The following is a 25,757-nucleotide window of genomic DNA, read 5'->3' on the forward strand; positions in this document are numbered from 1 at the left end:
AATATTAAGTATGTTAAATTATAAATATTTAATTAAATACAAGAGGTTAATTTAAAATTTGAACTATTTTTAGAAATCTAATCATCTATTTTATGTAGTATTCATGATGAATAATAATATTATTTATTAGGAATTTTTATCATGAATAGTGTACAAAATAAGTGGTTTCTGGGTTTTTAAAATAATTAAGGTTCATAAATGAACCTGGTTCTTTATTTACCTCTTAATAGTTTCATTAACAAACAGTTTCTGAATCGTTAAAAGGTGAATCTTGTTTGACAAAAAATAGTCTACCTCTTAATAATTTTAACTCTCTTAGCGATTTTGTATTATGCGTCTCCCTTACTCATTTAACATCCTAATTCTATTGTAAACAATTACCAAACTTATATATTTTTATTTTATAGTATATTATGAATCCTATTAATTATTCTGATCATTTAATTATTTTACGCTGTGAAACAATCTTTTTTATTTTAGAGGAAAAGTAATAAAATAAATAAATAAATAATTGTATTTATTTGATGATAAGAGAAAGGAGGGTCTGCATATATGTCACCGATGTGTAGTTGTTACGTTTCACAGAGCTTCTCTGGCTCTGTCCATGGCGGTGGCCTACCAACACTCTCATCGAACCTCCCTCCTCTTTCGTCTTTTTCCCAATCTCTCTGACTGAATTTGTTGCTTTTTTACTCCAGATGGGACATTATTATATGCACCCACAGTCGCCATGTTTTTTCGCAATTCCACCACCTTTTCCCGCTCACTACCACCTTAAAAAAGTATCTTTTCTCCTGTCAAACCTTCTCTCATATTTTTCTTTTTGAATTTTTAGTAACTACTCTTCTGTTTCATTAATCCCTGTGTTCCTTTTGGTTTTATGCTTCAACCCTTTTGAATTTGATGAATGAAATGGGAATTGAGGGTTTCTTCGTCTTCTGATCTTTCATTCTTGCTGGATTTTGCTGGGTTCAATTTCATTATTCAGTCTCTTTCTTGTTTGATTATCGCGAGAATATCGTATCTATCTCTAATTCTCTAGTGTCCATCAAGTGTTTGTGAAAATGACGCTGTTGGATTTTGCCTACTTTTGATTTATTTCTTTTAATGAAAATTTGAGATTGAAATCGATCTTACTGTGTTCCCCAACTGAATCCTATAAAGATCAATCTTTTGACCACCCAAAAGATTGGAACTTCCAAAGAGAACAAGATGGAAATACAAGGATGTAAATCAAGACTTACCGGAAAACCCATCCTCAATCGACGCCTTACAAGGAGAGAAAGAAAGCTTGCACTTCTTGAAGATGTATGTCATTCATCTCTCTTTATATATCTATATCTATATATATAATGCACACATAATGTCATTTCTTGATTGGAAGTTTATAAAAATTGGATCCTTTTTGTTTCAATTTATGGCAGGTGGATAAGCTGAAGAAGAAACTAAGACAAGAAGAAAATGTACATAAAGCACTGGAGAGGGCATTCAGTAGACGTTTAGGAACTTTACCTCATCTTCCTCCTTATCTTCCTCCCCAGGTTTCTACCCTCTTTATTTTTTTATTTACTTTCTAATCAAATACTAATTAGGGATAAATCATGCCTGAAATCCATCATCCTTTAAAGGGTTTATATGCTTTTTGGGCACAATTCTGGCTTGTCACTTTGCTTTGATACTTTACGAACTTGCAAAGATTTGTAATTGGAGGGTACAATTATGGAACATGACATGAATTGTGTAAAAATTGGCAGACTTTAGAGCTACTAGCTGAAGTAGCTGTTCTTGAAGAAGAAGTTGTACGTTTAGAGGAAGAGGTCGTTAGCTTTCGGCAGGGTTTATATCAGGAAGCTGTTTATCTATCATCCAGAATCAGCATCGGGGATTCGGATAATAATAATTCATTAGAACAATCTTCGAAAAGTACTACATCTAAGCATGATGCATTAAGATCATCAATGTCCCCAGTTGAAGTTGATGCAGAATCATCCCAAGAATCACAACAAAAACCTTTGAATTTGCTCTCGAGAAGTGCTTCGAGTAGAATGACATACTCTCATCAAATTGGGAGCGATTTCTTGAATAGGTGGGTCGAAAGGAAACATACTGATTTAAAGAAACCTGATTCCTCTGTTGGAGATGATGGTGTTCTTGGTAAAGAAAACCGATCATCTTCTAATTCGAATAGCAAGCTTAAGAATTCTCCTGAAAGGATAGCCAACAAAGTGCAAAATTCGGTGAAGAGAATTCCAGTCAAGTCTGTAACTGCAGAAAAACGCACTCCTCCCAAATTGCAGGTATCATCTAAGATTATTTTGCTACTACTCTACTTCGAGAAATTGTATGGCACATTTTATATTGATATTCAACTTTAAAAGGTCCAATTATGCAATTTCAGTGAAGGTTTTGCTCCAAGTTGATCAACAACAAATTTTTGCTTGATGGGTTGTTGAAATTTTTCTATGATCTGCTTTCAGTCAATAACATGGAGTCCAAAATCTTCAATAAATTGGATTACATTTTGTCATAAATTTATATAGTGATCAAAATTTTTATTAGAACCTTAAAGAATTCATATCCATTTTGAGCCCAAAGTGTTCTGCTTGACCTCGTAGCCAACTTTTTGAAGGTAAATAATGTTTAACCTTCTCCTAGCAAGTTATCCGAGCCAAACCCAACCTCAAGGCCCTAACCTTTGTGGTTGTAAACTATCTGACTTGCAATTGCATAGCTACAGAATAGGTTAGCAGATCAAGAAAGGGCACAAGAAAGCTGCTCTAGCTCATCTTCGGGTGATAGAATGTTGGAAGCTGAAAGTGAATGCAACAAAATTTCTGAGAATGCGTTGAAGTGCTTGATTGGAATCTTCTTAAGACTGAGCAAGTTGAAGGCAAAAACCATGGATGCAGAAGCTTTTTCCAATCTAATGTCTTTGGATTTAACTGGGGGCGATCGTGGACCTGCTTTTAGGGATCCTTATGGTATCTGTTTGAAATCAAAGAGGAGAGATATTGGCCCTTACAAACATCTTTTTGCTATTGAAGCTGGCTCAATTGATTTTAAAAAGAAAACCAATGCTTCCCTCTTGACTCGTAGGCTCAAGTAAGTTTGATCATTATCTTTTTAAGTATATATATATATATATATATATATATATATATATATTAGATATATATAGGGAGGTTCAGGGGAAAACCTCCAAAAAAATGAAAAACTGAGGAAGACCCCTAATAACCATTCATTTGTATGGTATGCACATGTGCATACAAGCCATTGAAGATGTTTCCTGGTTTTTATGCACGTGTGCTTGTTATGCATGTGTGCATACCGTACAGATGAATGGTTATTAGGGTGTCCATCGGTTTTTCATTTTCCTACGGTTTTCCCTTCAACCTAACCCTATATATATATATATATATATATATATATATATATATATATTTATTTATTTATATAACCTTTGGTGAGGTTTGAACCCTTGGCCTAGAAAGAGGTTGGGATCTACCGGTATCCCAGGTGTTGTTCGGCTACTAACCCTTTGTGCTACTCAAACATTCAGGCTCCTTCTTGAGAAGTTGGCCTCTGCCAATGTTCAAGGTCTTACACATCAACAAAAGCTTGCATTCTGGATAAATAGTTACAATATTTGTATGATGAATGTAAGCATCTCTGATATATTTTGCTTTCATATGTTGCATTTGCATATATCGTCTCTTGTTTCTTTTAATTTTTGTTATAAAATCCGGGGGTCTTAGCCCTCTTTGGCAATATTTGCATACGCCCTGCCCCAGACCCTACCTCTGCTTGGGATTTATTGGGTTCGTTTGGTTTGGTTTGGTTTGGTTTGGTTTAATCTATTCTTTTCCAACTGTTACAATGTTGTGTACTATGGCAGGCATATTTAGAGCATGGAATACCCGAGAATCCTGAAATGATGCCAACGTTAATCCAAAAGGTAACTAATTCTACATTCTACTCATCCATTGAAGTTTTTCATGGGTTTCAGCCATTTTCATCAGCACATGGTTCTTATTTTTACTGTAGAACACGCTTTTAAACAATTATTCGTTCTGTTGATAGGTTGAAAATATCTAAGATTGACTAAAGTTTGATTTCCACTTCCATCAGGCAACAATAACTGTAGGCGGGCATTTGCTAAATGCAGCCACGATTGAGCATTTCATCTTGAGGCTGCCGTATCGCTTAAAACTTGTAAGTTGTAGTTGTAGTTTCACCTATCTATATCATAATTAGTACATATTTTTCTGCGGTGTGCAAAATATTTACATATAAAATCCATTTTGGTCAGTCATGCTCAAAATCACCGGAAAAAGACGAGACTGAAGTTCGTGACAAGTTTGGGTTGGAGTGGTCTGAACCGTTGGTCACATTTGCATTATGCAGCGGTAGCTGGTCTTCCCCTGCGGTAAGTTCGCCTCCTTTCTTGTACGTGGGAACGTCCGTATGGGGTCCATACACCATGTACTCCCTCCGTCTTGTCCATGATGAAAAAGACACCGTTTTAGAAATATGTAACTGCTACACTTTTTAATAAGCTAAATGACAATTTTACCCTTAATGATAGAACTAATAAATTAGAAAAGTAGACACTTATTTTGGATAAAAATCTCTTGTTCTATTCATGTTCACCAATCACACGAATACACCAAATCAGAGAGAGAATGTGAACTTGAATAAAATAAATTTAAAATATACCAAAAAATCTGATGTATTTCAATTTCATTGGTGGGACAAGGATGTAACGTGGGACTTCTGGACAGGTTTTTTGTATCCACTTTCTTTTTTAGATAAACTAAATAGAAATGTAGACACTCACTTTGCGACCTATCTATCTTTCATCAAGTGCTGACATAATCATTGGCTTTTGAGATGTTGTGGACCCTACCGCTGCGTTCTCGAATTTAAAAAAAAATGAGGGATGAAAAGAAAGGGAAAGAAAGGAATTTTTTATTCGTGTTCTTGAGAGGGAAAGAAAATGAAAGAAAAGGAAGGAAATAAACTAAATTTTCATGTTCTTGAGAAGGAAAGAAAGGAAAGATACAATTTTTACAAATATGCCTTTATTTATTTTTCAACACGTAATATTTGAGGGGTAAATATGTAATTTTATAAATGTTTATAATTTGTTATTATTTATTTCCTTTCCTTTCCTCCTACATTTGGGGGGAAATCAATATTATTTTTCTTCCTTTTCCTTTCCATCCTCAAAAAAACACAACGTTTTTTTCTTTCCCCCTCAGTTCCTTCCCTTTCCTTCGTTAAAAAAACATGTTTGTGTTGACATGAGAATATCGCAATGGTTGGACTTTTTCATTAAGCATTTTGATATGAGAGCATCACAATGGTTGGACTTTTTCATTAAGCATTTTCCTGAAAAATGGGACCAACAAACACAACCAGCTAGTAAGCAAAAAGGTGAATTTTGTTGTCATGAGCTTTTCCACGATCTTACGTGGCCAAAAAGCTCGCTAAAAAGCTTCACTTTGGATACTTTGAGTTTAAAGATGGTCACATCGTGTTTAAGACACGATTATGGGTGAAAGTTTTCGGACTAAATCTTGCTATATTTAGGTGAGGGTGTACACTGCAACCCAAGTGGAGAACGAGTTAGCGACAGCAAAGAGAGATTACCTCGAGGCAGCATTTGGCATGACGAAAAGCAACAAATTAATAATACCGAAGATGTTAGATTGGTATCTGCTAGACTTTGCAAAGGATTTGGAAGCTTTGATGGATTGGGTTTGCCTAGAGTTACCGGGTGAACTAAGGAAACAAGCGATTACGTGCCTTGAGAAGAGAGGTAGAGAGCCTCTTTCGAAGAGGGTTCACGTAATGCCTTACGATTACAGGTTCAGATACCTCATACAAAGATGATAGATTTTGGATTTTGGATTTCGAATCAGAAAACAGGAAGAAAGATTTGGACACATGAACTTGAAGATATTAAGGATTCAAATTGTGCAATTTTTTGGGTTTTTGTGGTACAAAAAATGTTGATTTAGAGTGTAGAATGGGAAGTTTTGTACATAGTACATACAAGAGTACAATATACAGAAAATGGGATCATTCAAGTTGGTATGTAGGAGGAGAAAGAGGGGGGGGTATTAAAGTAATTTACTTAGCTTTTATCTGTTCTTTAAATTTGAATATATATGGGTTGATGAACCATTGAGATTGAGGGATCAAATTGGATTAATTTTTAGCTTCAACATCTTTTATCGTCTTTCATTCCAATCTACTTAACTCTGAGTCCCCAATGCTCCCAAGCAGTGGGAGGAGCCCGGGGGTCTAACCGAAGGCCTGTATCAATAATTATGATTTTACGTATCGACAATTCTTCAATTAAACCACATGCTATACTGCTTGTGCGTGTCCCCGTCAATTTCTTTGATGGAATAGTCCATTACGATACATAAGAAAGGTAAAGACAAAAGACCTTAGTGGTTATGGAAGTAGCAGTATATTCCCGAGTTTTGTTTTCAAACTCTTACATTCTTATCAAATAAGAAGACTAAATATCGTGAAACGATAAGAATAAAATATTAAAGAAAAGTTCATACGTAAATTATTGAAAAAATCCGAAGACATTTATATGAAAATTCATATGTAAACCAACGTTACAGATTATTGATATTGTAAAATTGCTTAACTGGTCTGGACCGATCCTTAACAACTCCTACAGATTTGCCTAACTAGTCTGGTCTGGGCTTAATCGGTCCCGTCTCCTTAATTGGTTCCAGACCCAAATCCCGTAGCCAACGAGTCCTTTTCTAAGAAAAGAAAAACCAGAACATAAAGAAGAAATGAAATAAATAAACCAACCCAAACAGACCTAGCTCGGATACAACAAAAAACCTCGTGTGGAACCAACCAATATTTGAGTTTGTATACAGATAAAAGAAAAGTGTGGTCCATTTGAGCTTTTTACACCCACAAATAACACCTAAACACATACATCCATCCTACACAAACAAAGAGAGCACGATCGAGTTTCTATCAATTCTCGCCTTACCCTAGCACACGCGCAAAAAAGAAAACCGACATTACAACAATATACGAGAATTAGTTATGCAAAAATATCGGTCAGCCAAAAGGTGAGGGAACAGGAGCCGGTCCCACAAGTGCATCCGACCTCTTAATACTTCCCATACCACAAATAATGCAGCCGGGTGAAGCGAGAGCCGAGAATTTGGCCCCACAAAGATCACAAACATCATACCCGATGGTCGACAAACGGCTAAGAGTGGCGGCACAGAATTGTGAAGGGTCTTCTAATGGATCGATGGATTTGTTGGTTAAACCTCTTTGAAGGCATATATCAATCAGGCTTCTTAACTCCTCTTGCTTCCCTGGAGGTGCTTTTGATAAAAGCAGCTCGAGCATTTGTTTGGCGTACCCGTAATTTTGCACATCCATATTTCTTTTTATGGCCGTTCGAATGCAATTTATTCTGTGTTTTGCTTGTAGAGGGAGTGAACCCAGATGACGGGATAATCTTGCCATCTCGTCCTTTGCACTGATGGCACTTGGACCTTGCACCCTTTGCAGTCGACCGATTTCCTATTTATATAGCAACATTAGAATCTCGTACGACAAATTATAGCTTCAATACTATAAACTTCTATAAAAAAAGGGGCTGTATACTTGGTGCTAATTGTCTCCTACTACCAGGTAAGAAATGATGTTTACCTACACTTCTAACTGACTGAGATGCTGATCGAGTCAGCCACCAATGTGGTAGGCTGAGTCAACAGTGCTTACCCAAATTGTTTTTAATTGTAAGCATTTACTACATAACACTTGGCAAACAATTATTTTAAGTCGACATTTACCCAGACCAAACCTCTTATCCAGAGTGCACTCTTACCCAGTTAGCGCTTACGCAATTTGTGTCGATAAACGTCCCATAAGTCGGAATTGGTTGTTATTATCATCTCCTTATTGTCTCACCCCCAATTTGAATTATTTGGTTCCACCTATAAGAATGCTTTTCCTTGATTTTGTTGGTTTTTCTTCTGCAACCAATAGGCATTTACTGTGTATATGCCTTAACCCTGTTTCTAAATTCTTGACTTGGTTCTTTGATCTTCTTAAATGTATTTCTGAAAGTACTCATGACATGTTCCTATCATTCTAACCGTGAAACATATAGAAATAAAAATTAGAACAATGGCGTATATGAGGTGTTGGATGCAGTAGTTGGACTCTCTAAGTCGACACATCAGGAAAAATAGATACTTGGGTAGCTTGTATAAACCAAATAAAACACAACCAAGCACCCAATAAATCCATACAGAGGTAGGGTCCGGGGAGGATAAAATGTATTCGGATCTTACCGCTACCCCCAAGTGGTAGAGAGGCTGTTTCCATGGGTCCCCCCCCCCCCCCCNACAATAGATGGCTTGTATATGATGTGCTAATTTATATATAAAAAAGCAAACAGGAGGAAAATAATAATGGTGTGGTTTTTAAGAGTCTAAACTATAAAACCATAAGAACACAATTTATCTTGTTCTCCCCCCCTCTTCTTAAAATGTTGGTAGCCTTGTAGGGTAGGTGTTAGAGTGAAACAGACTCTCTTTATGTGCACATATGTGGATCGAGATTTCAGTAATTACTATGCCATAGATGGCATGAAATGTAATCCCACAGGTTTAGTGTTTAATCATTCAAAGACACAAGAGAATGCTGCCTAATCTTTTAAGTAGGGGTGGGAATTTTGTACCAAACCAACCAACCAACATGTAAACCAACCATACCAATTAACCAATTGCAGTCAGTTGGTAGTTACCATATCAAGTATGGAAACTTGGTTGGTACACGGTATTGGAAGTCCCATACCACGGTAGTACCATGATACTAGCTTATATAATTATTTATAAGTTTTTGTATTTTTGATGTATTGAATATTAAATATTGTAACTTTTAACTTTTTGAGACATTTGAGTGTTTGCAAGTTTTATTCTTTGCAATTAAAAAAACACTTAAACATGACATGTCTTACCTACTAATTCAAAACGTGACTCTAAATTTCAACAGAAGTGCAAGTTTTCATACGTAATTTGAAGTTGCTACAAAACCAGTACCAGTATGTACCAACCGAAAAAGGACGGTACCAATTACCAATGGTTGGTATATGGTATTGGAGAAAGAAACTCGGTACTGTACCAAGTCCACCCCTACTTTTAAGAAGAAGGAATACCTGAAGAAGAGTGACTGCAATTTTGTATTGAGCGCAAATAGTGGCCTGTGCCTTTATGTCTGCTCCACGGGAATTGTCCTTTGCTAATGCCAGGAAAGCTTCATCAAAACAAGACAATGCATCTGGTAATTGATTCTGCTCAAGATGGACAAGTCCAGTCTTGAAACAAACTGAAGCAGCTGCTCCACGAGGAACCTATTACAACAAATTTAGTCATGAAAATGGTAAAAAGAACACATAGAGAAGAAGGGGGGGGGGGGAGGTGAACGATGAATCCAAGTAAAACTTTCAGTAGAGTTATCTACTGGTATCTCTGACTATGCTACACCACTTGGCTAAGAATCCTCTCAGATATTGGCATTGCTTTTTAGTCAGGTCAGATAGATTAAAAAGACACGTTTGTAGATTCAAGTTTGGTATAAGGTAGAATAAGACATATTCGAAGCATAAGAATCCACTTGACATCTTCAGGTAATTAGGAGTAAAAGACTATCTTCTACCAAAGCCACTCTACTTGGAATGTCAAGATGCATTTTGGGGATGTTGCATGTGTCACACCACATATCGAGTTAAAAACCCCAGGATTTTTGGGCCCGGGCTTAGAGTGTGAAAACAGGCCTGACCGGGTTTTTTGGGCTTTTGAAAAGACAAATGGCCCTATTGGGCTTTTAGGCCTGGACTTTGGAACTTTTGTGCATCTCCAACTACACCAAGGAGCCATATAATTCTACATTCATGTATCTAGATTCTGAAGTCACGCAACTATGAGTCTATGACCATGAAATTGTATAAAGTGGCAAAAGATTTTAAACGGGAAACAAAAGCAAACGTGTTCACCTGTCCTGGACGCACAGATGTTGGAGGGGGTGGCTCAGAAGCTTTTGCTGCATTTGCAGAACCTGGACCTTCAAGAGAGCTCAAGTCAAGGGGCTGGGTGGAGACAGGAACATTGGCTGCCTGGCCATGAGGCTGTTGCATAACCACAGGTTGACTCATGGATTGGGGTGGAACTCCACCATCAGGAAGTCCGAATGACTCGGTAGAAACAGGATGCATGGATACTTGAGGAATCACACTAGCGGCTACACCGGCATTAGGCACAGATGGATTCACTTGACTTGGTAACCCCTGACTGCTTTCAACCCCTTGAGGATTTTGATCATATCTGGACAGGTAAGTACCAGGAGGTGGCAATGCTGCAGCAACCTGGAGAGAGGGTATAGTATTCTGAAAGAAGTCCTCCGGGATGGGACGGGGCCCAACTGCAGCTCCCGTAGCTGAAGGACCTGCCGGAAATACAGGCGGTGTTTGTGTGAAGGAGCTGGTTGCAAAAGGATCAACTGGGGCAGAAACTGGAAGAGTATTTGCAGTCCCACCGCTAGGAAGGGCAGGTTGAGGAGGATTCAAGCCAAGGTCTTGGAACTGGCTGGTTAATGATTTAGTCCTACTGATTGGTGCACCCAACGGTTCACCAAGTTTAAACTGCTTTGTGGCTTCCTTAATCTTATCTACATCAACGGTAGTAGAAGCTGCAGGTTTTATCCTTATACGCAACTTTTTAGCTTTAGAAATGCCCTCCTCATCACTGCTGCTGCCATCTCCAGCAGTACCGTATAATGATTTCTTAAATTCTTCCTCAGCCTTCGCCTGTTCATCTGCTGCACTGGAATCTGCAGAGGTCTTCGTAAGAGAGTCAAGATTCATCAAGGAATCACCCCTTGAAGCAGCATCCATGGATGCCTTGTTTGTGGAAGCAGTAAGAGATGTCGGGAGACCATCGGACTTAACGTTGGTTGCTTCAGATTTGAACGTTTTTATCAAACTACCCTCACTAACCTCGACAATGTTACCCCTTCCTTTAATTAAACCGAGGTAAACACCAATGTGATCGGTAGATAATGACGGGATGCTCCCATCATTAGTTCTCATATATGGCATCACCTCAGCTGCCAGCTCCCATTGAGGCATACTCTTTGTGCTAGAGGGTGTTTTGATTTCCCAATTTCCGCCACCCCATTCGGGTCCTTTTGGAACCATACTTTCAGCAGCAAAGTTGGCAAAAATGCCTTGTGTCCACCCTGTGGAACGAACTCTTAGTATCCTTTCACAATATCGCCTCAACTCTGAATCGACATTCTCTTCTTCCAATCTTTGGGCAAGGCGCCGCATTGCACTAGGGTTAAGGTGGCAGATAAATAGGTCAAGCATGCTTTCGTAGTCGGATATAACTTCAAAAGTCTCTTTTGCACTGTCAAACTGACCATACCTGCAATTTAATATTGCCATTCCCATGTTAAGAAAGTAAAAAAAAAAGGACTTGAGCGATGAAAAACTGTGCTAGGGATAACAAAGCATCATTATTGGGATGAAGGTACTTGAAACTCACACCTAGTCCAAGGACCTTGGCTTCCAGAACATATAATGACATGCTAATACAGGAACCACTTATAATACATATTACGGGGATGCAAGTGATCAAGTTGAACGCAACATTTAAGACAAATCATAGAACATTGAATGAAATTAAATTTTCATCAATGGATGCAGAAAATTCACCTTTAAAACCCCAAAACTAACCCATGCTAGCGCTTATGCATGTATATAAAGTGATCATATCCAAGTTCCTTGCTTAGAACTCGTGAATTGAAGTGAGAATATGAAGCAATATGAGTCCTACTAACTGATTCTTAAAGAAAAGGGTTGGCATGATTTGGGGAATGGAGATAACATTCTGGTTGTTGTAACAGATAAAGAGTCATAACTATATTCTGGTTATATTCTTAGCTGCTTACTTGATACAGGCGTAACCCAATTGTCGAAATCGGTGGAATAAGTGCGAAGTTGGAGGGCACTGTGGATAATCTCTAGACCGCAGAAACTCATCCTTTAGAACAGACAAAGCCGTTGAAAAGCGACGAGCTTTTATAGCATAGACTCCCCGCAGTACCTAATTTAGATCGCAGGAAATTAAAAAAATGATGGTGAAAAAGGTGCCCTTTTAATGGTCATATGATGTATTATTAGTCACCTGAGTAAACTGAGGCCCAGATTGGGATAACGATACAGCAAGATCACCACACACTGGAGCACCTGTGGCAAGGATATCAAGAGATCTTGGAGTAATTCGTAAGCTGTCAAACCTTCAAAAGATAATATATCATGGTGTCAGATGTTTCGAGAAAGAATGGACCTATAAGAACAACATAAAGTCTAATGTCGATGAAAAAAAAAGAGATGACGATCTTTCTGCCCCAAAAAAACATGCATATAACTGGGAGAAGGAACCTTGATGTTATTTGGTATAATATCTCTGACAGGTCAAGCTTCTGTTCAAAATTTTGTTGCATGGTGCCAAATCCAATAAGAAGAGGTTCAAGAAGCCCTACTAGGCAGTGCTTTATCTCCATACCCTTCTTTTGTCTTGGATTTATTTCCGTCGGGTTCGCAAGCAACAATCGATCATTTAAAGCCCCAACCAGCACTGCATATGATATTGTCATTTTGATGGTTCAGAATGAATTATATATACATAGCAGGGTACTCTAAAGTTTTGTAGCCAATAAAGACTAAAACAAGTGAAAAACACAAACTCAGAAATAAGCAAACAAACAATCCTAGTGCTGGAAGTAACTCTATATCTCACCTGCATTTGGCATGCTAGTTGAAAGAATGGTCCTTACTTTCCCATCCCAGCCAAGCACGCTGATGGCAGTGGTTGTGGAAAACAGAAGGGCTGGCCCAACCCAAAGAAGAGATCTAAAGTGATCTTAAGTTAAGAGTTCAAATAAATTAACTACTCAAAAGGCAATGGATCATAAATGAAAAGGGGTAGAAACTTGGAACAAATAAAACTAAATCAGACATAGCCGAGGATATTGAAGGAAGCCCTTTATCGAATTTCGTGGAACTGCTTGCGAGAATATCTAGATCGGCAGAGACAATAAGTACTCTATGTGTAGTTAATATTCCAGCAACACATCCCCTAAGAGTTTCTTGCCAGTGAACCTGAAAAGGTATGAACAAAATATAAAGCCAGACTAAAAGTTGCTATATGCAATATAACCGCACCATAGGTTCTTATTTTTGACATTATTTGGTCAACTTGACTTAATTTTGAATCTGCAGTCAGGCTGTGCAATACGTAGTGGTGTTTAAGTTTTTGTCAAATGTTGGTGATGATGGTTCCATCCTAATAAAGTGGTTCCCTTTGTCCTCTTTAGCACATGGCATGGTTCTTAGGATACTTTAGCTAAAATCCCAGTGAAAAAATCACACAATCTAAAATTCAAAGTAATTTAGGAAAGCCATGCTAAATCCCCAGAAATCCTCCTTCACTGACAACTCACACTTTTCCTGCTTCCATATTACGCTTAAGCAGGATATTTATAGACACTAAAAGAAACATTGGTGACCAGCCATGAGGTTCTTTTGCATAGGTGCAAGCTGCTTTGTATTACTGCACTAGGTAATCATATGTCTAGATGTTGAATCCTATTCCTATACTCATATCAGTTATTCCCTTATATTGCAAAACCTTTTTGAAGTTAAGCTACCAACCTGCAAAACAATCTCATTTGCTTTCAATTTGATTGACTTTTTCCCTTCACCTTTTGTTGACATATTAGGACCATCTGTAGTAGAAATGCTGTACCCATGAACAAGCTTTGCCATGCCAATTTTGTCCCCAAAAGAAGCAAACATCAAAGTTGATTCTACAATTCAATAGACCTTGATCAGATTGCGTAAGTAACTACAAGCAGCATCAAACACCAAGAAACTATTGCTTACCTACTGGAGTAGAAAAAATGCGATCAACTTCACTTTCAAAGGTAAACTGCTGTGGACCCTTGATAGAGGAAACGTCAAGATTTTCATATTGATTTTCATCATCTATCATATTCTTTTCAGCAGCTGGTTTTGAAGAACCTCCAGGCAAAGTATATACAGAAAGTTCAATCCTATCCTCATCAAGAATGGCAAATTGGCCATCATTTAGGCCAATGAATGCAACATCTCGACCTGAAAGGTTCCCAAAGAATCATGATTCTAAAATTCAACAACAAAATGAATCTAGTAGAACTTATAAAGTCCTTCGTAATTATAAATCAGAACTGACCTTTGATTGTATTGGCTTTACTGTTTGATGACTGAGAGTTAGTATTTTCCCAATAAAGGACCACTTCACTAGCAGCACCATTAAACTCGTAAACTACAAGAAACATGTGTTGCTTTCTACTGTGGAGCAAGTATTTCCCATGGAACTCAACATGTCCAGGCATCTGAAAGTAGATAACCGGAAGCTCAGTGTAACAATTTATTGATTTGGAACCAACAGAGATGAGAAATTTCACGGTACCGATGCAAAAAGCTTCTTGTAGACAGTTTCAGCTCCAGAAGACAGGTTGTATGCCATCAGGTTTACACCTTCTATATAGAAAGCCCTAGTAGGATAATGAAGAACCCGATTCTCTTTACTGAAAAAGTTTAGCTCCAAATGAATTGGCTGTCAAAGTTGCCAATCGCAATCAGAAACATTTGCAAATTTGAGCAACAAACATATACAAGTCACTAGCAAACTAGATTACCTGGCAAACTGGAATGTCTTTCAGATAATTTTTAGTATCTAAGATGGTGATGAGAGGCAGGCGCGATATTGGGGCACTTTTTGCATGTCCTTCCATGAAGTGCTGCAAAACCAGACAAACCAAATGAATTTTATCTCCTTAAGTACACACACATTAGAGAAGTGACGGGTTGAGGTCCATATAGATGCTTCCAGGGCTCTAGTATGGAAGGTAACACATTCGATTCAGATTTTGAAACTAGCAAATTCTTTTCAGATCTTGAAACATGATGTAATTATCTTTCTGTTCTTGTTGAAGCTTCTCCATTTTCATCATTCTGATGGTTTTTCAGATGAGTTTACTTTGGTTATAGAACATAGAGAGATTGATGACTTTGTTAGAGAAGATGGATACATAGGATAGCAATGATGGATAGGATCAAATTGACATGCTAGAGAAGGTTGCAGTGAAGCCTGTCACAGAAAAACTGAGGCAACACAGCTTGAAATGGTCAGATCATCTGAAACATAGACCTTTAAATGCACAAGTTGAAAGAGGAGACTTGTACCAAATGAGGGCCGGGGGGGGCAGAAAGCCGATGATTTCGACGTCGTTGAATGACAAATGGGGATTTTATAGAAAGTTACAATCCCCACCGCCGGACAGGAGAGACACTCTTTAAAGTTAATAAAAGAAAAGGGTCCTCGCGTTGGACTTAGTGGGAAAGGTCGAATTTTACAAAGAAAAGAGAGTGCTCGCCCCGGCCCAGAATAGTACTGATATTTCCGTCTCTGTTTAGCTGACAGAAGTGAAACGGGCGGGCGAAATGACGTGAGAGAAAGAACGGATCAAGATCTCGTAAATTCATTGTCTTTCTTGATTTGGATGTAGAGGTMGACCAGGATTGACATCGGGGAAGTTGTAAAGATAGATATGTACGAGTGGAATATACTAAAGGGGTTGGCCTTGAATAGGATTGCATGGAAGAATGAAACTGACTTTTGATAGCCCTAGGGAATTTCACAGATTACAATTTCTATTCGCTTCCAACTTTATCCTACTACACCCAAGGTTACTGATGTTGGTGATATATTTAAGTTTTCCATTAAGATTAAAGCATTTATAGATGTGGAAGTTGCATCATAACATTTCCAAGTGGTTTGGCATATTCACAATTTTATCATATAACTCAAAAATAAACTCTCCCTCTACTCAAAAAAGAAAGAAAGTGAGCCAACTCTAATTTTTGTATCAAATCTGGATTCCAAAAATGCAGAATTGATATGAATTTTGTTCAACTTTTACCATCATAGTCTGTCCCATGTTAGAAGCAAAATATACTACTTCAGTGCTATTTCTACTTGTACTTGCTATATAGCTTAATGTAGTCAGAAAATTTGTTGTCAAATAGTTTAGAATCCACATGAACTTTAAAGTTAAAATGCAAGCCAATTAATCCTGAAAATCGAAGGGTAGACCTTTGTTGAAACAGAGGGAGTGTGATTTCAGCAAAGTGTTAATAAGTTAAAAATGCAAACATACACTGAAAAGAAAAGCCTTGCGTGCTACGTCCGAGATTGTAAGCTGACTGGGCCTGGCAAACAACAAATTGTTAGCAAAATGAAAAATCAAATTTAAAATCAAGAGGACCTTCATCCTCGTATCCAGATGTTAAGAGGAAAAGAGTCCTGGAGAGAGAAAGAGAGATAGAAATCGAGCTTTTGCATAACATGTCATAATGAGAATATCCAATGAGCACAAAATCATCATCTTTCAGTCACACACAAATGCAATAATTGAACTGACCCTTTCATATGATGCTCTTGCAACTGGGCTTGAAGTTGATGGTCTGCTAAAACTCCTGATGACCCAAGGGCTGAAAGTTTCTCCTTCAATGCAGATGCTGTCAAAATCACATGCAAAATTAGTACAGAAAGTGACTACAGACATATTAAGAAAAGTATGTGCTTGAAAAGAGGTTAATGAATTGTAAGACAGTTGAGTGTTGACATTTTAAGCCGATTGGTGATATTTTCTTCTTTTCACAAAGCTTTACCATATTATGGATTTTACTTGGAACTTTTTCGTATAACACTTCTATACACTTAAAATAATTCTTACGTTCACAATATATATATAGTTTGTTAGAGCATTAATCTATTAATCTACCTAACGAACCTTTTTGTTTGCAGTGAAACAACCTATACATAACGACTTGCTTTGAAAAACTAAATATATTGCTAACTGATGCACCTAAAAGAAGATTGAACACAGTCATGGTTACATGACAAATAGATAACCTTCCACAACAAGAAGCCAAAACAATGCCAAAAATACGACTAAAATCACCTGAAGATCCCCTTGCACTTTGCAGAACTGCAAATAGTTGCTTCCTTCCTTCCCTTGTGTAGGCAGCTTTATTTTTTGCATTGTCCCCACCCGTCATATTCTGCTATGAAACAACCAGTCAGTTCTTTAGATATCAACAATCTATCCAGAGATATACATATATATACATATATATATATATATGTATATATATATATATGTATGCATATATATATGTATGCATGTATGTATGTATGCATGTATGTATGTATGCATGTATGTATGTATGCATGTATGTATGTATGCATGTATGTATGTATGCATGTATGTATGTATATAGATAGATAGATAGATACAACGGCAAGACTTAACTGCAAACATCAAGGCTGCTAAATTTAATTTTGGGTGGACTTCTAGACTTCTAATTCTTGGTAGGGGATAAACAGTTTCACCACCTTGCTGGGATAGAATGCGTGGGATATCAATCTGTTCAATTGCTGCAAAAGATTAAAAAAGAAGATTAATGCATTATGCCATTATCAATATGATAAACAACAATTATATTAAAAATGAATATAATGTGCAGAAGGATTAATTCCAAAAGATTACCCATTTAAAACATAAAGTGAACTGTAAAAGTATAGTGTATACCCTTAGCATGTGTCACTTGTGTAAATTGGTCTTTCTTCAGACTATTATTGCAACTATGTCATAAACCAACATATTAACTAGTAGACATGTTGTCATTCTCTTCCTAGCCTTCCTTTTCTGTAACATGTTGTAGGTCTGTTCAGAACTTTATTGTATGACAAAAATGTATTCTTATGCCCTATGCATCATGTTGGCAACTGGATAGTATCTTAACTATATAAACAGCATCTAAAGTGATATAGGCTTTTTGTGTAAATGGATTGGCAAGGATATTTTGTTATTTAATGAACATGTAGGGTTTCACTGATGGGCTTGTTATTTTATTGATGACATCAGATCTAAATCCATTGTTGTCCAATTGGTTTTTTTGCAAGAAGGGATTCCTCATGACTAGCTTGCATGATTATCCATCAACATTTTTTATGTTCAGTAACAAAGAAACCAGGGTCTGAATGGTTTTGCCAGTCACCATATTTGAACTGAAAAGAAATTCTATACACCCTTACTAACCTGCAGGCTCAAAAAAGTTAGCTTGCTTCGGGGGCCTATTAGAATTCAGCACAACTCGTGTTTTCCAAACTTGAAGAGTTCCATCCTTGGACAAGGTAACAAGTATGCGCAGTATGGGGAGCCAGGCAACCGATATAATTGGTTGAGAACCCACTTGTGTACTGCAAATTGCAAGAGTAAATAGAATTCAAGCAAAACTCTACTGAACAGTAAAAGCAACAGAAAGGATGAGGTTGATATGATCAAAAGACAATTCACAAAGAAAATCAAATTGTAGAATTGGGCAACATGTTATCCATAAGTTTCTGGTCACTGAAGAAGCAAGAGAGGTTCCCAGATGGAAGACAATCTCCAAGGATATATAAATACAGAAGAGAAAGCTTAACATGACATATGAAACTTTCTTTCTAAATGCAGATTGTTGCCAACGTAAAGAGTTCCAACTAGCACTTTTTCAAAGAAAAATTCCAGATACCATGAAGACAGCATAGTTCTAAATCAATAATGACGATGAAAGAGATAAATGTTGTATCAGCACTGATGCAGCTTGCTCAGCTGGGTCCTTGAGGGAGTAGGAGTCTCAATACTAGCAAATGATCCAGACGATTGAGCAAAACTAACTCATGACAGATCAGCCAATTAAGTACGTCAAGTTAGAACTAAAATATGGTACCATAGTCTGCACACACAGAAATGCTAAGAAATTTGAAGTGCTACAACTAAATTCAGAAGCAATTTTGATGCATCTCCATAGGACCATTTTTAAAGAATCTTGCATAAGCTTGCTTGTGAACATAACTTCTTACGCTCAACCTTAAACTGCTCATTTTACACATCATTTTCAGTGATTAACTTTCAGTGTCTTACATAAGACGACCTCAGGTTGGTATTGGTCGTTGTGTCTTCCAACCAGATACCCAAATTGTAAAAATACATGAAGGTTATAAACTTGTTACTGAAGTATAGGCATCTCCTAAAATTTTGAACCTAACAGCTAGAAAGACAATAGTGTATTATCACGATTGTCCAAAGTTATTTTAAATCTATCATAAATAGAAATTAAAAAGGACAGAAAGCAAGAGGCCTTCATCCCTATCCAAGTTTTACTTTTACACTTATTTTGTCATACAAGATCCTTGTAGTTTTGATAGTTAGTTGTATGCCTCAGTGTACAGTCACAGCACAGCCACGAAACAGAGGATTGGAATTGGATCATACTAATTTCTTCGCCTTTACCCAGATAAAGCTTTTACCAAATTCATGAATGGCAGGAACACACAGACAACTTACATGCCAATCATGATAGGTCTCTCAGTTGACACATCCCAAGCAAGAAGCGTACCACGTCGGTCACCAACAAAAATCCATTCCAGTGTTGGATGAAAAGCAAATGCGCCAGCACCGATAAGCTTAATGGTGTTATCAACTACAGGTAGACCAAAACATATGATTGATCACATCAAAATGAACCTAATGTCTTATATACTACAAAATAATACAGAAAATTTTGTTCAGCTTCAATCTTACGTTGTAAAGTGTAGAGAACAGCATATGTATGGATGTTATAAGCTCGGATCAGACCATCTGCATAGCCAACATACTGAAATGGAGAAATGAAGTTGTTATAAAGTCGTAAAGAAAACCTATATGAATAAGGGAAGGAAAAAAATAGAAGCAATTACACTTCGGGAAAATGGTTGGAACATGGACAAAGAACTTACCAACACAGCAAGGCGAGGATGGCAAGCAAGATTGACAATGGGTTTCTTGAGATCTGTCTTTATTTTCGTTGGAGCTCTTCCCCCTTCAACAGTTCCAACAACTTCATGCAGCAAAACAAAAATCAGATTTAGATAAATTACTCGGGTGATTTACGACATCAACTACTAATTTCTAGCATTGATTACTTAGAAAATTGTGAAGATGCTGTAACTTTTTAGGGATTGTTCGAGTCCAACCATCTCCTATGTCCTTGTCCATTTTAAAAACAATTCAACAGCAAATCAATCTCATTCTCATATCTAGAAGTTACTGTATACAGATTACTGAAGGTTTTATCCTTGGAGAATATACTCTTCAAATTGAAGTTTTCAGCCACAATGATATGCCAACATAATAAAAGCAAACTGATTTAACTACAAGTTGCAGCATGTCCCTTCTCTTATGTGTCAAATTTATGGAGAATCTAACTTTCAGTTATGAATACCTCCCACAGGTTCTTTTGTCATATTTTGTCTGCTAAGTGGTCTCACTGCCCCGTATAGGGTTCTGGGCCTCGTATTTCATATAAGGACTATGACATAGGGAAATATTAGCACTTCCCCTAAAAAAGTACAATGACTGTAAATCAAGTACAAACTAAAAATTCTGATTAATGTTAAACAGAACGCTAATAAAATTAACCACTTACGAGAACTCCAATGTGAATATAGTTAAATTACATCATATACTATCAGGATCAAATGGAAAAAATGGTATGCAGTCACTGCACATATTTCCAGCAACAGGCACCCATTTGCATGCTGTAAAGCATAAATTTCACATAGTACAGCTATTTTATCTAGGATTTGAGTAGTTGAGACTAAAAAATAGTGCAATGGTGTTTATCATTTACTCCCCATAGGATCAAATGCCATTGGTTTTTTTTGAAATTTGGACATTGTCTGGTTGATCGTTGAAATCAATACAACCAAACTTCTAATTATAAAAAGACGTCCTTATTTCAGAAACATTCATCTACTTTCAAAATTGAAGGTGAAGCTAGATCTTGCTAAATATATTTAATGATCAAGCTTTCACCTCTCTAAAACACGTATATGTGCCTACATATACAACTTATTAAACCAATGCTCACTTTAAGAGTGCTAGCATATAGTTAATGAGAAGGAAAATGAAGACAACGCTCAAACGCTGTGAAAAATTCCAAACCTTATAAATCGTAATACAGTGTGGGAGAAAGCAAACAATATATGTGCTTGCAAGCGCCCTAAAGCTAGTAATAGTGAATTAGTAATAAGCTAACAGACCTAGAAATTATTAGAAGTAGAAGTCAATCTATCTAAGGCATAGAAGTCTGTCATATTTTCTTTAAGCTTGTTTTATAATAATCCACTACCACTTACCATTGTTAGTTTCAAGTATTCAGCCATATGGCAGATAGAATGGTGTATGTATATTATATGTTTCACATATATGTAGAGGATATGCCTTTATTGTAAGGGACCAAGGAAACAAACAAATAGAAGCAATGACCAAAAACAAACCTGTTACACTCATCCTGCGATGGAAACCAAAAAAAACTACTGGTTGGAGAGGGGTTAAAGCCAGATGGACTTCTGTGTCAACTGAAATACGTTCCATCTTCTTTTCAGGCGAATGCAAAACCCAAGTTTGCTCTGTATCAAAATCACACGATCGGATTGTACAATCCTGAAATAGAGGATACGAAGTTTACATACAAAAGAGAATTAACATATGAGAAGAAGAATTCCTAACGCCATACATGTGAAAATTCTCCAATACAAATGATTTGTGTAATGGATTGGAAAGATCAATACAGAGAGGCGGAACTGATTCAAAAAATTGAAATATGATCAAAGATGCAAGAACCAATACGGCAATACCAAACGCTCAAACTTTTAGGTGTCTAGGCCTCAATAAAAGAAGTTCTACTTGAAATGACAGAAACTGTTAATGTCTTCAACATCATGAGTAAGGGAGAAATAGAAACTAACCTCAAGTATAGCTACGACTGCATGCCCACTAGTGGGACTATAGGACATTCGAACCACAGGAGCACCAATGTTGATCGAAGATATCTTGCTACCAGTATAGGCATCAAATTCTGAACATGAATACAAAAACATTTAGTACCAGATTATAATTGTTGTCCTAACACTTCAAAATTCGTCTTCCATCCTAAATCCAATGCCAATTTTAAAATCCGCCCTCATAAGCTCACATGTCCCAAAAATCATAACGGTAAAAGCAACAATCTCAAAGATCTATTTTGCTTAAAATTTAGTTTGTGCTTCTAATCAAACTATAAAATTGAGTATACCAATGACGTAGTTTCCAGCAGCGACGGCAACCAAGGCTTGACTGGGATGAAATGTAGCCGCGTGAGGCTGGAAAGGTTTCGAACTGCGGCCAACATGCCGCAGATCCAAGTGCTGCACCGTCGTCCACTCCATCGATCTCTCAACTCTTGATCCTCCACAAAAATATAAACAGTCTGCATACATAGAAACAAAAAGAGAGACGAAAAAACAAAACGATCTAATCAATTCACAACCGAATTTGAATAAATCGAAGAACATATACAAAGTGAATACATCGAAGTTACCACCTCCACTCAGATCGGAGAGAACTAATCGATATTGTGTGGAATTTCAAGAAATTGCTTACCTGTAAACTGCTACTATGGAGGATGGAAGCTCATATGACGAAGGCAGGAACGGAGACGGTGAAGATGAAAATTCGACGGAAATAATGGTGTCTGTGTAAGTAAACGGAGAGAAAATGAAAATGGGCCCAACAGGTTAATTTTGACTTTTTGAAAACGGTCCGGCCCAACTAAAGCCCATATTAAACATCCTATTAGCCCAACACACCCATTGGGCCTTTTTTTTTAAAGCCCGTGACTTTTCTGACCGTTATTTTCAGGGTCTTATAGAATTAGTCAAAGTATCTACAAACTAATTCGGACCATACGGTTAATTTAATAAAAAAAAATTAAGTAGAAGAGAACATATAATCTAGAATAAGTGAACCATAAGGGTGGTGTTTAATTGGTTTGAGCTTGGGCTTCAAAGGTCAAAAGTGTCTGGAGATCTCAAGCTCAAAGCCAAGAAGGAATGAACATCCCTTTTGTAGCCACAGAGAATCAAATGCGGTGACTATGGGTTATCCACAAAGCAAGTGATCGTCCTGAGATTAGTCGGCTCGCATAGCAGGTTGAATATTCAGGTTAATGAAAAAAAAAAATAGAATAAGTGAGGGTTTTTGACCCTATGGCATCTGGATTATTGATACATCCCAAATTTCTTGGAGGTTCAAGGATTCAAGAAATGAGGAATTCGTGAGTTTCACCATATATAATATACTTCAAAAAAGAGTTAGTACAAGTGTCTATGATGGATCGTTTGTAACACTTGTGAAGTCAGTATATTTAGTAAAACTTGATTGTTTATCTATTTATTAAAGTGAAACATTTCTTTTTCTTTATTTTTGTTCAAGAACATGTTGCAGTTGCGACTGCTGTTTTCTTAATTTACCCAATTGGTCAAGAAAGTTTTTCTGGTGGTATGTCTTTAGGAATTTCTAGTACTTTCAACTTCATGATTGTATTCCAAGCTGAGCACAACACTCTTATGCACCCGTTTCACATGTTAGGCATAGTTGGTGTATTCGGCGGCTCCCTATTCAGTGTTATGCATGGTTCCTTGCTTAAATATTGATAGTTGTATATAGTAATATGTACCCGTAGAACAAATCATTCCAATGAATTTGTTCTTATTTTATGTTTTTTAGGATAAATAGGTTTCTTGAGTTAATTGGAAAGTCGTCCGATTAGGCACATGCAAGTAGCGTCGCAGGTTTAGCCACACGGTTACTCGTGAGATTCCACACAGTTAGTTAGGCAGTTAGCGCCTGGGGTTTAGCAATGGGAGAAGTCACGTGAGACTTTGCTTCCTTGTTCTCGACTCCAGTGTTTGACACGACTTATTAGGTGACTTTGCTTGCGTAGAAAGTCATGTAGCCTTTTGTTTGCGTTTTCACGATTTTGATCTAGTCTTCAGTATCGCTCGTCAACCTCTCATATAAGTTTTCTTCACTTTGGAAGAACTTGACCTTGAGTTATCTTTTAAAGGGATCGCTTCATCCACATGGTACTCGTAGATGTCGATGATGGTGAAAATGTTTGAGATGTGCAACGAATCGGGAAGGGTGCCGACATAAGCTATCCAAAGCTATCAAAGAGCCTGCAATTTGTCTATTTTAACGATTTTTGTCCTACGATGTTCTTTATTCAATATACATCCGTAACGTTTGCAAAACTTGACATATTTTCATTCTTTCATTTAACGGCCATTTTCCCTTTGTCTTACTCATTTAAATAAGATTAAACTACATAAATCGTCCATTGGGTTATGCCTTACTTTTGGATTTGGTTTCTGAAATACGTTAAAGTACATAAATGGTTCTTATCTTTTTTCTATGATAAATAGGTTATCCCGATTTAACACCCTTAATTCTTGCTCTGTTAACCCCGTCATATTTGAAGGGCAAATCCGTTCCCTTTTGAGTCTCAATCTTGAGCTTAAACCGACAATTTAGTAGTTGATCCAAGTGACATACGTGCATTAGTATATATAACATAAACTGTCAGCTTGATCACGACTTCAGTCCCCGAGAAGATCGACACTGGACTTATTCCTATACTTACTTTAGGTTCGATTTGCGCGTTTGATGACCAATGCATAAGCGATCAATCGATGTCCAGAAGAGAAACAACGACTTCAATGGCCCGCAGGAATTCACCACTGAACAAGTATGCTTTTTTTACTCTATACTTCATCCTCAGGTTTGGAAACATATTTTTGACAAACCACCCTGGCCAAATTGCATTGGCACATTTTTCATATACGATCCTAATGTGGACCCTAAAAGCGAGGAGCAGACAATTGCTAGAGTTCACAGTATTGGGCATGAGAGTAGTGAAACCTGTTGTCATGGAAGCCACGGTTGATAGCAGATCAAAAAAGAAAAAGTTTAGGAATTCAGATGATGATCTCGATCGCCTATAAGGATTGGCACAAAGGATCTACTAATGACATGTTTTTTAAGCCATATGATATTTACGTTCTGTCGAATTCTATTAAGATTTAAAAAGTTTATAGTTCCATCCACTAAAACAATGACATGTGTCCTACCCACCCCCTGCCACTAAAAACTTAATGTGTTATCTCATTTTAACAACATGCAAACATACCTCTTCATATGTTGATTCTCCAAGGAATCAATAATCCACCCGCACTTCATAGGGTTAGACTACATTTTATAGAGACATGTTTGATTTTTTTTTATTAACCTAGATATCCAACCCGCTATGCAAGCCGACTAATCCAGGGTGACCATTTGCTTTGCAGATAGTCCGAAGTCACCGCATTTGAACCTCCGTGGCCACAAGAGGATTTTTATTCCTTATTGGATTTGAACCTGATGCCTCATGATACTTTTGACCTTTGGAGCCAAACTCAAACCAATCAGGCACCACCCTTATGGTTGAGACATGTTTGATTTTTTGCACATGGTAACCAGAATGCCAAGTTTATAACAAAAACCCAACGCTCAATTCAATCCAAGGACGATGAATTACGTGGGCTGTCAAACTCAAGGAATGTCGGAGGTATTTTTGTATCTCTTTGACTTTATTTTGATTGATCATTTCGTAATATTGATATTGTTTCAACCACATT

General features: G+C 37.2%; 2 protein-coding genes across 5 annotated transcripts; one reads left to right on the forward strand and one right to left on the reverse strand.

Moving 5' to 3' along the window:
- The first annotated feature begins 747 nt into the window (after positions 1–747).
- On the forward strand, positions 748–6,098 carry LOC112515478. Of its 2 annotated transcripts, none has more exons than XM_025122321.1 (9): positions 748–1,308; positions 1,425–1,541; positions 1,755–2,297; positions 2,732–3,102; positions 3,560–3,659; positions 3,896–3,955; positions 4,129–4,212; positions 4,310–4,426; positions 5,593–6,098. In XM_025122321.1, the coding sequence occupies exons 1-9, from the start codon at positions 1,213–1,215 to the stop codon at positions 5,893–5,895; spliced, it is 1,791 nt and encodes a 596-aa protein (XP_024978089.1). In that variant the 5' UTR covers positions 748–1,212; the 3' UTR covers positions 5,896–6,098. The 2 variants fall into 2 exon arrangements, with proteins under 2 accessions (XP_024978089.1, XP_024978090.1); XM_025122322.1 differs by having other exon boundaries at positions 2,738–3,102.
- A 736-nt stretch (positions 6,099–6,834) lies between these two features.
- Positions 6,835–22,732, reverse strand: LOC112515232. 3 transcript variants are annotated; one of them, XM_025121915.1, is made up of 25 exons: positions 22,684–22,732; positions 22,337–22,510; positions 22,011–22,120; positions 21,540–21,705; positions 19,998–20,098; positions 19,804–19,876; positions 19,567–19,702; positions 18,277–18,437; positions 17,488–17,612; positions 17,137–17,239; positions 16,594–16,690; positions 16,330–16,381; positions 14,809–14,910; positions 14,580–14,726; positions 14,340–14,502; positions 14,012–14,242; positions 13,781–13,935; positions 13,100–13,228; positions 12,867–12,984; positions 12,509–12,704; positions 12,252–12,363; positions 12,016–12,170; positions 10,061–11,489; positions 9,224–9,418; positions 6,835–7,581 (listed from the first exon to the last, which is right to left on the reverse strand). In XM_025121915.1, the coding sequence occupies exons 2-25, from the start codon at positions 22,467–22,469 to the stop codon at positions 7,105–7,107; spliced, it is 4,866 nt and encodes a 1,621-aa protein (XP_024977683.1). In that variant the 5' UTR covers positions 22,470–22,510; positions 22,684–22,732; the 3' UTR covers positions 6,835–7,104. The 3 variants fall into 3 exon arrangements, with proteins under 3 accessions (XP_024977683.1, XP_024977682.1, XP_024977681.1); XM_025121914.1 differs by lacking the exon at positions 22,684–22,732 and having other exon boundaries at positions 17,137–17,236; positions 22,337–22,647; XM_025121913.1 differs by lacking the exon at positions 22,684–22,732 and having other exon boundaries at positions 22,337–22,647.
- Positions 22,733–25,757: the final 3,025 nt, after the last annotated feature.

The sequence above is a fragment of the Cynara cardunculus genome, assembly GCF_001531365.2.
Source record: "Cynara cardunculus var. scolymus isolate 2C chromosome LG 7, CcrdV1, whole genome shotgun sequence".
Taxonomy (NCBI): Eukaryota; Viridiplantae; Streptophyta; class Magnoliopsida; order Asterales; family Asteraceae; genus Cynara; species Cynara cardunculus.